The 14,818-nt window shown below is 43.0% G+C and overlaps 1 protein-coding gene across 1 annotated transcript in view; it reads left to right on the top strand.

The window, feature by feature from the left end:
- The window catches only part of ywhag1 (3-monooxygenase/tryptophan 5-monooxygenase activation protein, gamma polypeptide 1), a 29,635-nt gene extending 15,078 nt beyond the window's left edge, over positions 1 to 14,557 (top strand). Inside the window, exon 2 of the mRNA XM_074671833.1 lies at positions 13,198 to 14,557. Coding sequence (XP_074527934.1) covers positions 13,198 to 13,854 — 657 coding nt within the window. The 3' untranslated portion in view covers positions 13,855 to 14,557. The remainder of the gene's footprint in view (positions 1 to 13,197) is intronic.
- Positions 14,558 to 14,818: the final 261 nt, after the last annotated feature.

Genomic DNA, 14,818 nt, shown 5'->3' on the forward strand with positions numbered 1-14,818 from the left:
CATTCCGATACGATACCGATATTTGTTTTTTTGCTGATATTGGACCGATATCTGATATTAATATCGGACTGGGACACCTCTAGTCACCAATTTGCTCAGCCGGAGTGAAGTCCTCCGGCGCGGGACCACCCCCTGTCTTTTTGGACCAACATTTTTTCTTATGGGCTGTGAACAAACAACATCTTACTGATCATCATAACTGAGACATTGTCAGGGAAAAGTAGAAATGTGTGCAAATGGAATCTTTCATACTGACCACTTTGAAGGATGTTTTTATATTTATTTTTTATTTGCTCCCACGTCCTTTTTCCCCACTGCTATTGCATCTGCAATACAAACTGCCTATGATGAGAGTTTTCCTTGGGATTTGTAGGAAAGTGGACTCTTTCTAATTATGAGATATGATGCTGATCACACACACACTGACTGACAACATGAATGAATGAATAAGGACCTAACTGCCCATGTCGTCACATGATGAGATAGGTCTATTAATATCAGCATTTTGGAAATTTACGCTTTCACAGAGTCGGCGATTTTCTGCAGCAATCCCTCCGGCTTCTCGCGGCCGCAGTCTTGTTGCTCCTGGTCTGGATAACACTGCAGTACTCCTCGTATTTTTGCAGGTTTATTTGCTGCTCGGGCGTAAAGTAGGCTGCTCTCTTCTCCATTGTGGAAAATGCACCGGGGCCGGCGCACAGATCCCAGCCGGATTCACTCATCGAGTTGATAACGAGCTTCGTAGTACAGCAGATCTGGATGACGGAGATCTGGTGAAGTTCAGCGAGTTGTTGCAGAGTTCTCCTGGATGACTTAATCTAGCTTCGTAGTACAGGCCCCTGATTGTGTTTTAGCTTGACTACAAGAACAAACCGACAAAACAAGCGCAGCCAGACTAGGAGTCAACAGGTTTGAGGTTTCACAACCCAACATGAAAAAGAGAGGCTCACCGAAGGAGTGGGCATCAAGGGATCTAGTGTGAGTTGATAAATGAGAGCCTGCAGTCAACACGCGACAGAGCAGAATCAGAACAAAGATGCATTGGGTGTAAACCTGGTGTACACAGAACCCCAAAAGGCCGTGACAAGCCCCTGTCCCATAAACACCTGCTAACCACATTATCTCTCTTATTACCCCAAAACAAACCTGAGATTTAAACACACTGGGGACAATCATTAGTTTAAAAGTTATTTAATTTAATTAGAATGATATCTGAAAAAAATCAAAAATAGTCCCAGTTATTCCTCAGCAGCTAGTGTTCAGCAGCATGGATTCTTATCTGTCCGTTTTCATGAAACTGGAACAGGAAACATGAACAACTCTACAGTTGGCAAGCCTTTAACAGTTACGCTTCAGTATCCATGGTGTTTAACCCGCTGAATTACCATGCTGCGTTTCCACCAAGCAGTCCGGGTCGGTTCAGTACAGTTTGGGACGGTTTGGGACAGTTAAGCCTGATCGTGTTTGTGTTTCCACAGCAAACTGTGCCCTCTCGTGGTGGGCGGCGTGTAAGCCTGATGCCGAAAGCAGCAGCTGTTAAACAATAGTGCGATGCCGTAGCAGCTTACCCTCCTAATAAATCCAACAAAGAAGAAAAACGCGACACAGTAAACAAAGAGCACAGATGGAAGACATGCAGCATTTCGTCCTCTCTGTGATTTTCATGTAACTCTCTGTTACAAAGTGCAATCAAGCTTTGTTTCAGAGAAGTCTGTGTGCCACCAGGAGAAATGCAGCCGCTGTCGGGGTAAGTGACGATTCTTTTAGACCAATCAACAGTCTGCAGTGTTGTAGCTCCACCTTCCAAGAGCGGATCGGTTCAGTCTGGCACCCATACGAAAGGGTCCCAGAAAAGTAGGCCGGCTCGTCTCGGTTTTTAGGAATCTGTCTCAGGATAAGTCAGTGGAAACGCCGCAAAAAGCGCGCCGTACCGAGATGAACCGAACTGGTCTGCTTGGTGGAAACGCAGCTTTACTCATATTGTTTACCAGTATAATGCTAACAGAAGCTAAAGCTGTGTTTCCACCAAGCACTTCATTTCGGTTAGTCTTGGTATGGCATATTTTACAGCGTTTCCACTGAATAATCCCGGGAGAGATCCCCAAATAACAGACACAAGCCATCCCACTTTTTGGGATCCTTCCCTAAGGGGGCCATACTAAACCCACCCAATCACAGAAGGTGGAGCTACAACATTGCAGACTGTTGATTGGTCAAAAGAATCGTCACTTACAGTGCGACAGCCTCCTCACAGCACACAGTCTTTTCTGAAACGAAACGATTTGTAACAAAGAGCTTCGCCATATGCCAGTCACAAGGAAGATGAATCGCTTAACGTCTCCCATGTTTGCTCTTTGTTTACTGTTTCGGGTTTTTCTTCTTTGTTGGATTTATTAGTGGTTACGCTGTGTTGCGCTGCTATGGTGTCCCACTATCATGTAATTGATGCAGCTATCTGCATCTGGCTTACACGCTGCCTACCATGAGGGAGCACAGTTGGCTGTGGAAACGCAACCAGGACCAGGCTTAACCGAGCCAACCCGTACTAAGCTGTACTGATCTAAACTGGACTGCTTGGTGAAAACGGGGCAAGAATAAAAAAATGCATTGCTTGTGTTTTGACACTCTGCTGAGGTAATTTCGGAATTTTCTCCAGTCTATTGTAACTCCACGTTTTAGTCTGATTGGTCTCGTTAACAGAGAAGAACAATTTTGTTCGATTGTACTATCGTTTTATGTTTTTGCTCACCATCTTCTCATCTTCCTGGTCTTATCTTCGTGTTAGGAAAAAATGAATTTGTTGAACATGTGACGCCATGGTTTTCCACTGACGTGAATAACACTGGTCCCATTGTAATAAAGTGTTTTAGTTTTAGTTCTTTATCCTGTAAAGAACAGAAAATACAGACTTCAGTGTCTAAGCATTATCCCTCTGTTCAGAGCTCCAGCCATTTCTCCACATCTTCATCATCTCTATTCTTTTTGGACGCTTGTTAAAGCTTATTATTACCGACTGTTTCATGTAGTAACCTAGCAACAAGGAGCTTCTTAAAGCTCCCTCTCCTCCACCATCATCATCACTAAGACTCGTACACATGCACTTGATTCACATCCCCCTTTTTTCAGCACGAGGCTGGAGCTCCATTCACGCCGCCTGTGACGTCAGGTGGTCCACAGTGCCTTTGTGCTGTGCTGCATGAATGAGGGTGTGTGTGGGGAGGGGGTTGTCACATCAGGTTAGAAGAGGCCGCAGAGAAAAACGAGCTGGAGAAAGAGGAGAGGATGTGTAGCATGATGAACGTGTAATCCAGTGAATGAAATGTAAGGCAGCAGGTCTTCTTGGTTCTCCCAGCCCTGCAGCTCTTCCTGCGTCTCTCCTGTGGATATTAACGGCCACGCAGAGAGCTGTCAAAGAGGAAATTATTGATTGTCCCGCCCAGCCTTTGTTTGAATTAACACTCAGTTGTTTGAAAGTTTGACTGCCTTGTGCAAGGATGAGTCACGAGAGAGCAGGCCTGTGCGATTGATGAGCTTTATGAGCAGACAGAGCTCCATTGTCATCCCGGCACCACAGCTTCCGTCAGGGCTTTCTGCCTGACCCACAGCCCTCAGAAACAAAGACAGCCATGTTATTACAGACGGCTTGTTTTTCTGACCTCCCTGTAGCTTCCACACTGACCCACTCTGCTTGTTGCACTGGCTGTAGGTCAGAAGCATGTTTACACTAATTGTAATTTCATGGGCTATGGTTGAGTGTGGTGTAGAGCTGAGGCGCTGCTCCAACAATGACTAATGGGGAGCTGGGCGACTTTCTCCTGTGCCTGTTGGAGGAAGTGTTACGCAACCGACGTTGGTTTATTGTCCGCCAGTCTGCATGCTTAAGTACAGAGGTCGTGTTATTTATGTCAGTCGTAAATTTTATAACATCTTGTGTTGAAACAGTCCTGACTGAACAAGCACTAAAGTTAACTGTCCTGCTAGAGGCAACATGAAGGCTGCACTTACTACAATAAGAAATAGGGAACTAGGAACTGATGGTTACCAGAAAAATGTTTCAGGATCGTCCTCCTGACAACAAAGAGGTGCTTCCTAAGGAGAGCCTGAAACTTTATTTAAAGTCCCGCCAAGAGTACCGTATTTTGCGCATTACAAGGCGCTTCGGAGTATAGGGCGCACCTGCAATGAATGGCCTATGTGAAAACTGTTTTCATATATAGGGCGCACCACATTATGAGGCACATAGAATAGAAGCTATAGTAGTGGCTGGGGTTGCATTATGCATCCACTAGATAAAGCTGCGCTAAAGGGAATGTCAACAAAACAGTCAGATAAGTCAGTAAAACTCAGGCTACATCCACACGGAGCAGCTATTTTCTGTGCCGTTTTCAAAAAAAGTGTGCTGTAAAGACTTGGGGTGTAAATCACCAGTTTCATGACGATACGATACGATATCCATTCTTTGAACAACGATATATTTGCCGATATCACAAAGTCTGTCACGATACGATACGATACGATACGATACGATACGATTCAGGGGCCTTCGATCGATTTAAGAAGATATTATGTCCTCACTGACCACAATTAGCAACATTTCACCTGAGGCAAGAAAGAAATACAAAACAATTTTAATAGTTTTATTACTGAAATATGGAACGACGTGCTGACCTTTGGGTATGACAGTTTGTAGAGGATTATAGCCATCTGTATGATCTAATTATGTTTTAAAATGAAAACTGGTTAAATTCAGGTAAGGTGCTTTTTTGCCCCCACAATTACCTTATGGGTCTGACTGTTGTACTGTAATGTTTGATTATTATATCAAGTAATGATGCAACACTATAATTAAAAATTAATGATTACACAAACTTTATTATTGACCTCCAACATTTGACCATTTTCTATCAAACCAAAAATGTGAAGCTTTGATTTTAATAAAACCCAAAAATTTCTATTGTTCAAAATTAGAACTATCAACTTAGCATTGATAGTTTTTTTTTACTGTGATACCTGATAACCACAGTTTGTATGTCAGTGTGATCAGACTTTGTTTCACTGTGTCATAGTCGATGTGGTCGATGTGGTCGATGAGGAATGACACTAAGCTCTCGCCGTTTACTTTTTAACTTTTCATGAATCAGTTGCTACAAAATCAAATTATGAGATAACTCACTGCAGTAATGTGATGATGCACTCCTGTCGTGTGTGCAGCATGCATCCTCTGCAGTCAGGTTGACCGTATCTTACCCGGATACAGGAGAGCTATTTTATAATTGGCCGATATGTCTGGCTCCCTTTTAGCTCTGTGATGCTAACAGCGTCTTGCTACACGTTCGCCTACAGTGGTGTGACTCGGTGGGCGCTAAACAGTACATTTTACAGCAGGAGAAATATCAGGCGTGGCGTGTTAGAGAGTGAAAGGTTCCAATGTGTGTCTCATACGCTGAGTGCGTAAGGCTTGAGAGGAAACTTCAGAACGACTTGCGGTTGGCCAAAAATGGACATGTGTGTCCGGGCGGGATTTCAAAATAAAGGTGTACATTAAAGACCACGCTGTTGATCAATGTTTAGACTTTCCATCGATGTGATTGGATTATTGCTTAACCAATCAATGTATATCGATGGATCATTTTGGGGGGCGCTGTATTGCTCTAAAAAATAACAAGAGAAGAAGCCCGGGCCAGCCTGTGAGCTAATGTTAGCACTTAGCAGAATTCCTCTTTACAGGTTCTTACTGCTTACCACTGTTACTCCGGCGACGCCCCCTAACTATGGTAGGGGTATATATAAGGCACATCGGATTGTAAGGCGCACTGTCGGCTTTTGAGAAAACTAAAGGCTTTTTGGTGCGCCTTGTAGTGAGGAAAATATGGTAGGCAAAATGCAGCAGTGACCATAAAAGAATGTTTTCTGCTACAAATTTTTTTTGGGCTGTTTTACATTAGCTTAATTTGAGTTTCAGTTGTTGCCAATCCTGGATCAGCGCAATCGCACTGCCCCTCCACAGCGCCATACCCCTGTGACCCATTGCGACCCACGGTCACAGTACTCCAGTACTAACCAGACTTAAGCACTTAAGCCACTTGTACGTACATCATCATGTCGTAATACGACACACTCATGGCCCGTCTACGTCATCATGAAGTGTCTATTTCCAAGAAACTTGGTTTCATCAGAGTCAGAAAAATGAGACACAGAGAACACTGCTACGACTTTAGCGAAGTTTTTGGCTCATGATACGTCATTTTGGTCTGACACAGCCCTCTAACACCCCCATCATTGTTGAGCAGTCGCAGGTATTAATCATCATGGAATATACGTCATGTCCTCATTGTGTACACATGCTTGTGCCCATGCATGAGGTGCACCATGCTGCAGTACACCTCTCTGAAGTGTGCTAAAGCTGTGTACCGTGCCTGAGCATGGTACGGTACAGTCACACTGGCCAAACAAACTGGACTTTAGAGTTGAGGCGTCCTTGAGCACTGCACTGATCGCCAGTGTGACCTTCACCTTTATACAATGTACAGGACCATTTCTTCAAGAAGCATCTAAAGGTTTAACCCAATGGAGTGGGTAGATCAATATTTTTACTGAATCTCAGAAAAATGAATTTGAGGTATCCAAATACTAACACTGACCTAAAAATCTAGAAAGGCCCTGAGGCAGCACTGCATGGAAACAGACATGACTCTGGAGTGGAAGGCACTGCATAAGCTCAAAATCACTTAAAAAAAGGGCATCATCTCTGAGCACAATCTGCATCCACGTGTTAAAAAAAAAGAAAAAATAATAAAAACTAAGTCTTGAAACACAGCCAACTAACTCCTCTAGATCCAATCCTGTGTAAAATGAGCCATAGCAAAGCGACAGAGTGCACAGATTAAAAGCCAGCAATCCATGATGGCGTTGGGATTTCATTAGTATCTAATGAACGCGTTGTTTAAACGCCTGGAGGTGCTCTTTTAATTCTGACAATATACGAGAATGCTAATCCACATTCTGCACTGCGTACAATCTTTGCCATGACTTTAATTTAGAGTTCAAATGGTTTGTAAATCTGTCCATCTTGATGTTAACATTAGTGACACATGAACGAGCCATTGGTGAACATATCTCCGTCATGCTCAGTCTCTGCAGTTTGCTCTCTTTCTTTATCTCACTGCACTACATAAGTATGTTGGCTACTGCTACTTGTTTTTTTCTTCTTCTTTTGTCGTTAAATGTAGTCACCATTCTTCTCTTCTTGTTATGTAATACATTTAGAAAACAGCTTAAAACACACTATTGTCATCATCTGGTGGGAATAACATATTCTAGGTCTAGCACATCCTCAGGGGGCCATGAATGCTTGTATAAAATGTCTTGGTTACAGAAAGTCAAATGAGGCCGCCTCCTTATAAATCGCTCTGAAGTTTCAAATGTAACCAACACTTTTTGTGTGTGTGTGTTTTGAAGCGCAGATGTAAATGGTTCATCCTCTGTGCAGCATGAATGTGCTGAATATAAATCTCCCCTCTAAACATATTTGCAGTCTGCTGCCTGTGCGTGGCATTTGGTGGTGGTGAAGATGTGTGTAAAGGCAGGGTGGTGGCAGAAACTCATAGCAGCGCTGCTGAGGAGTCTTATGTTTGAGAGACTGCTGACAAATCCAATATGTTGATGCTGAGAAGGATGTGATTGATTTATCCTCATTGTTGTAGAATTATCTGATACATTTAGCAGACGGACTAACCAACTTACATCAGCACCCTGTGCTCTGCACGCCATGATAAAGGTTGATGCACCGTTAAAGTAGCGTGTGTTTCTGGCTCCATTTGATGCGTCATGCCTTCCTCTCTTTGCTGTATGTCAGAGTGACTGCTCGGCTGAAAGGTGTGAGATATGGAGTGGCTTGTTTGCACTTGTCCCACCCTCTGTGCTGCAGCTCTCTTTATACCCTTGTCACGCCACGTCAGCATCCCTGCTATTAGCAGCCTGCTCTCCTGCAGAGATAGCACGGCCTTCACAAACACATTTTGCAGTGGCTATAGAAGAAGGCGATTGCACCGCTGGTTTGCTCTTTGCCCTCCACTCCCTCTTTCTTTTACAGTTTAGGTGATTAAATCAGACGATCGTCCTGCTGAGCTCTGTGGCTGTGATTGCTGCTGCATGTGTCACAGAGCATAAAAAGTGGGTGTAGATGTTTTAGGACTTTCATGACTTCATCAGATGAACACATCATTAGTCATTTGTTTATATGAGCAGAGACTATAGTAACAGCTGAAACAGGGATTAGCTGCCCCCGTTTGTTACTGGAGTCAGACCAGAGAAGGAGGAAACAGTGGCTCACAGGGACTGTGATGTACCTCAGAGGTCACAGGTCTGAGCTTTGGAGTGTCCTTCAGTGAGATGCCAAGGCTGCGCCCGCTGTGTGTGAAGGATGCTGCGGCCTGTCATGCAGCACCGCCTCCAGGGGAGCGCTTCTCTTTAAGTGCGGTAAAAAAGTTGAGAAAGTCAAACGTTTGTGCCCTTTGTCTGGCAACAGAGTGCAGGAACCCATCTGTGACGTTGAGATGATGAGAAAACACAACACTGCAAACCCATTCACCCTTTATGAAACAGTAGTTAAACCTGTGGTATGTTGAGCTTGCTGCTAATGTGTGTTGCTTTGACAGTTTACTGTTCTGGAAGAAGTACTTGAGGGGATTGGTTTCAGACTTTGTAGATTTTTTTAATTCCCCAGAAAATAAAAAAGAGAGCTAAAAGCTAAAGCTAGAGTATGATTTGATATTCACTTACTGCTGTTTGTTTAGTATGTATATAAATAAGAATGTAAAGATCTGTTAATGAATGTGCCAGGTTGTTGTTGTCTAGTCCAGGCATGGGCAAACTATGGCCCGTGGGCCACATGCGGCCCGTTAAACGTTTTAATCTGTCCCGCCGAACTTGAAAAAATTAAATGAATAAACCTTGTTAATGTTTTATTTTCCCTGCAATTCTGATGTTTTCTATACAGAGAGTTCACATTTAATATCAAAATATCACACAAACAATTTTGACACATCTTTTATTTATTTATTTTTTTCATTTTTAAAACCAGGACAGAAAAACTGTGTTTTTCTGTTTTTCTGTAATTCTGTTTTTCCGTTTTGATTTTAAAACAGAAAAACAAAAAAACAAGTCAGTTTTTTAGATTTTGTTTTGAAACAGAATAACGAAAGAAGGAACCATACATGGATTAAAAATCCCATTATAATTCCAGTCTTTCATATTCTAATTTTAATTTCGAAACAAAATCAAAACAGGAAAAACTAGACCGGTACGTGTTTTCTGATTTTTGATTTAAAAATGAAAAATTGAATAAGAAGTCATTAGCCGTTTTCCAATTTTGGATTCTAAAACAGATATGGAATGAACGAATGATACCCTGATAGTTACCAAAGCACTCCATCCATCTGCTCCTGGTCCAGCCCCTTTGTCAAATGTTAGAACCCATTGTGGCCCACGGATCAAAAAGTTTGCCCACCCCTGGGCTAGTCAGATGATATACAGATAAGATCTAATTTAATTTTACATTTTTACACAGCAAAATGTGCTGCAAACCTCATTACTATGGTTTACTGTTTTGTTGAAGTTCCTCACTGAAGTTTTGTTGCTGCAGAAATCTCTCTCTGAGTTTTTCTTTAGCTCTGAATCTCACAGCCCTGTAAGCACTTATGCTTTCTCTCATGCCTATGTTACTGTAAATATGTATATATTAAGGTAAGATAATGTTAAAATGAACTATTTCATTTCTTTATCTGCTGACTGGTTGAAATAATGGGGTCATAACACTAGGGATGGGTATCAATAAATGGTTCCTGTTAAAAATTGCAAAGAAATGGTTTGATTCATAACATCATTAACCTTCACGCTTAATGATTCCCTTGTCATTTCTTTACATCATGTTGGAGAGGCCAAACCTCATGTCAACGTCATGTGGTGTGCTGAGCATCAACCACGCTGATCGGTCATTGGCAGAATTTCCAAGACAATGGCAGAGAGATGGAAGCAATCGATGGCTTCACGTTACCAGAAAAGATGCTAACGATGCCAAGTGAAATTTGTGCAACACTGTACATGCAAGGGTAGCACAGCCACCAACATGTTGAAATGTTTGTGAATGCACAGCATTGAATATCTAGAGTGCCTTATATTTATTCACTTATAAACTCAATTAAATGTTGTTGACACAGACAACATGTGGAGCCCACTTGGTGTACAGAGTAAATTCACAGGAGGAACCAATAAGGGAATCAGGTTGGAAAAGCAGAATTGTTAATGGCATTGGTATCAATAAAATTGTATTAATATCATCCCTAGTCATTACATGAGGGTCTCTAACTGGTTCTCAGTATGTTGGAGATGAGAGCCCCGAACACCAAAATCTGCCAATCAGAGGGAAGGGGGTTTGTTGAGAAGGAGCCTTAAAGTGATACTCCGGGATGGAACAAGTTGGGTCCTATCACAAGGTTTAGGGCAGAAATTACCCTACAGCAGTGTTTTTGTGCAGCAGAAGCCCAGAGCGCTCACACCAAACACCCCCTCCCTGCTCCTCTGCTGGTTTCCTCTGCACTCAGACGGGGTCATATTTTACTTGACCAAAAACACAAATAAACAGACTCCCACCGAAAAACTCTGATATGGGTCTGCATTCACGCTTTATTCAGAGAATTTTCAGCGGGTTACTTTCACACAAAAACACCGCTAAATAAGGCTCTAGTTCTCATTGTGTTGTAAAACGGCGCTACCTCCGCTGCAGAGCCACAGCTGGCTACGAGGCGCTCGCTGCTTAGTGTATCAGTCCACGGGCGCGGCGTGCCAGATATAAACATACACAGGTAATCTGCCAGGACGAAGAGACACGATGAGAACTAGAGCCTTATTTAGCGGTGTTTTTGTGTGAAAGTAACGCGCTGAAAATTCTTTAAATAAAGAGTGAATGCAGACTGATGTCAGATTTTTTCGGAGGGAGTCCGTTTATTTGTGTTTTTGGTCAAGTAAAATATGGTCCCGTGTGAGTGCAGAGGAAACCGGCAGAGGAGCAGGGAGGGGGTGTTTGGTGCGAGCGCTCTGGGCTTCTGCTGCACAAAGACACTGCTGTAGGGGTAATTTCTGCCCTAAACCTTGTGATAGGACCCAACTTGTTCCATCTTGGTGTATCACTTTAAGGGGGCGGCAGCTAAAACAAAATGTTTAAGCAAAAAACAACAGTGTGACAAAACAGGGGATTCTTTGAGCTGTATATCATGTAAAGCTAATACAAAAGAGACATTAAATAAACCTCCAGGTACTCATATTAATGTTTCTTTCAGTTAATCATTTCCTGCATATAACACACCTACAGCTCGTGATATTCCCATCAGCCTCTGGATTACCTTGGCAGGCTTACACATCAAACAGAGATGCTTTGCTAACTTTGAACCTGATAATGTAAGCAATAAATTAGCTCTGTCATTCTTAGCATGTTGTTTGAACACAGCTTTACCTAAAGCTCAGCTAGCATGTGGCGGGTGTTGACGCCTAGTTCTGTTTATCCAAGGTGTGAAGCAGCTCTTTGTTTTTGTTGAGGGAAGTGCCTTGATCAGTTTCACAGGCTGATAGATCAGGGTTTGATAGGAGTAAAGGAAAAATTGCAGAATGACAGTTAGGAACAGGTCTGTGTGGGTGTTTTAGCAACGAGTATTTTAGGGTTGAGGGTTTTGCAAACATGACGTAATGGCTGCCTCAAACAGATGTTTTTCCAAAAGTCACGCATCATCTCAGGTTTTTTATTCTGGTGCATTACAGCAGAAGCAAAACAGCTTAAAAACACAGCCAGTTTAATTATTTCTCTTATTTAAGTATAAGGGATATGAGCACCATCCCCTCGGTATTAAACCCATGTCGTGGTTTCATGCACATATGCAGAGATCAGTCCCATGCAATGAGCAGGGCCTCCTGCTGCGGGTCTGCTCGTGGAGCTGAATTCTGTCCTGAAAAAAGAAAGTAACAACAGGCTTTATGCTGGGAAAAGGTCTGTAAAGATGCCTCTGCTGCACGGTCCCAGTGGGGTATAAAGGATTAAATCCTCCAGCCAGACACAGGCCAGTCCTAACAAAACAAAACCAGCTTTCAGAGCTGCAGACAGCCAATCAGGAGCCAGCATCAGGGGATGATGTCAGGGAGCCTGAGGCGGGGTTTATCCTGCTGGATGAGGGACTGCTGCTTTGGGAATAGTTGAATTTAACAAAGTGGTAGTGACAGTTTTTAGAGTACAAGTTGGGTAGTTCTTTGCAAAGCTGGAGTTTACTTTCTGCACAACAGGCCTCATTATTTACCACCTTTCTTCTTTGTAAATAACAAACAAACCCAGTCATTGAACCAGACATCTCATTTAGGTTATTCACATCAGAAATCAGTAACTCTCAAATGTTCCTCTGCAGACAAAGCATGTCAGGCCAAGCCGTCCCTAACACTCTCCCTGTTTAATTTCAAATATTACATTGAGTCTTGATGGTATATGTGTAAATACATTTACAAAGTTTACATGTATAAAAACATAAAAAATACAAAAGATGTTAAAACACAAAACACCGGGGTTGGGCAGGTATTTGAAACAATACCACAAAGGAAAATAAAATATGAAACAACTAGTGACAGTAATACTTTATGTGGTGCAAAAGCCCACACCCCCTCCTCCCACCTCCCATCCCACCCTCCAATCCCTGCCAGTCCAGAACAAAGAGAAAGGCACAGCATCTTGGAGTTTGCAGCGCACCACACAGAGTCAGATCTAGTTTTAGTCAAGGGCCAAATCAAAAATGAGCACTCTCATTTTTAAAGCCATGTTGGCCCTGTTTTAACCATTTCCTTGACTAAGAGAAAAAAGAGAAGTTAGCTTCACTTTTGGTCTGTGTATTTCAGTTTCACCTTTTTATTCTCTTTTTAAAAAACTTACTGTGTTTCACAGCTGCTGCTAGAAAAAATATTTTAATGTAAATCAACCTCAACATGATCATCATGTATTCCATCAGCCCCCATGATGATGGATTTATAGCCCAGCCATGCAGACATATTAGAAGCTTAAGTTCACCAATCCAAAGTCATTTTTCTGGGACTTTATTGCAGCATATTTGACCTTAAAAAACAAGACAATATTTGAACTAACAAACTACTTTTCTTCCTTGTCGACAGGTGACAGAGCTGAATGAAGCACTATCTAACGAGGAGAGGAACCTGCTCTCTGTGGCCTACAAGAACGTGGTTGGGGCAAGGCGTTCATCCTGGCGCGTCATCTCCAGCATCGAGCAGAAGACAACAGCCGATGGCAACGAGAAGAAGATTGAGATGGTGCGAGCCTACCGGGAAAAGATTGAGAAGGAGCTGGAGGCCGTGTGCCAGGACGTCCTCAACCTCCTCGACAACTTCCTGATCAAGAACTGCAACGAGACGCAGCACGAAAGCAAAGTCTTCTACCTGAAGATGAAGGGCGACTACTACCGCTACCTGGCCGAGGTGGCCACGGGGGAGAAGAGAGCCTCGGTGGTGGAGTCCTCCGAGAAGTCGTACAACGAGGCCCATGAGATCAGCAAGGAGCACATGCAGCCCACTCACCCCATCCGCCTGGGCCTGGCTCTCAACTACTCCGTCTTCTACTACGAGATCCAGAACGCCCCTGAGCAGGCGTGCCACCTGGCCAAGACCGCCTTCGATGACGCCATCGCCGAGCTGGACACCCTCAACGAGGACTCCTACAAAGACTCCACTCTCATCATGCAGCTGCTACGAGACAACTTGACGCTGTGGACGAGCGACCAGCAGGACGACGAGGGAGGAGAGGGCAACAACTAAAGAGTCCGAAAACCTCATTCTGCCAAAACAACACAACACGCGCGCTCACAAATGATGACAAAATAATAATAATAATAGTTAAAAAGTTCTTAGAAATTAAAAAAAGGGAGGGGGGAGGGGCGGTGGTGGAACATTGGCTGCCAATTGAGCCGATGGTACTAACGCGGCTGCTGTTCTTTATTTTTCAACAAATTAAAAGTGAAAAAAAAAGTCGTCATTGGAGGAGGAGGGAAGACAATTTTAGTTTGAGAATAAATCTAGAGTTAAATAAAAAATCCTGAAAAGAATGAATCCCCCTCCTCGGTAGCCTCTGCAGCATTTGCCAAAATACAACTTTAGAAGCAAAGAGGTGTGTCATTCATGGCAGTGTGACTATTGGGTAACGATGCCTTCACACTGGCAGAGACTGGTCTTATCGCGCAAATGAAGCTGAGCTGACTTATTGTATTTGGTGAGGGGAGGAGCATTTAGAAAACGATGCTTGAGCAGCAAGAAAATTCGAAACCTTGAATGTCACGGCCTTGTTAGACAGAGAGATGGTGAGGAACGACCGAGTGAGGGATTTAGAGAGCAGACAGGTTGCAGAGATGATGATGATGATGATGATGATGAAGAGGAAGACGAGCTTTTAGGGGTGTCGAATTCATCGTTGTAACTCCAAACGTACCGACATCTTTAGTTGCACCACACTATGATCGTTGAGTGAAAAGCAGGTTGTCTCTGTTGTTGAAGATAACATAAAATAAACTGTTTTTGTTTGCTTTGTGTCAGGTATGTGTCCAGCTCAGTCACACAGTCATACTGTAACTTAAAATACAAACTCATAAAGTAAACTTAGTGCAGCTTGTCCCTCTCATGTGCTGATGTGCTTTATTAATGAATAAATTAACTGTTTTTGGACACCTAATTCTTATTGTCAGTATTGTCGTTACTATTACAACTTCTATTGGCTCCTTTTGTTTGT

The sequence above is a fragment of the Halichoeres trimaculatus genome, unplaced genomic scaffold (assembly GCF_033239565.1).
Source record: "Halichoeres trimaculatus isolate MK-OKI-2021-1 unplaced genomic scaffold, fHalTri1.1 fHalTri1_scaffold_6, whole genome shotgun sequence".
NCBI classification, from domain to species: domain Eukaryota; kingdom Metazoa; phylum Chordata; class Actinopteri; order Labriformes; family Labridae; genus Halichoeres; species Halichoeres trimaculatus.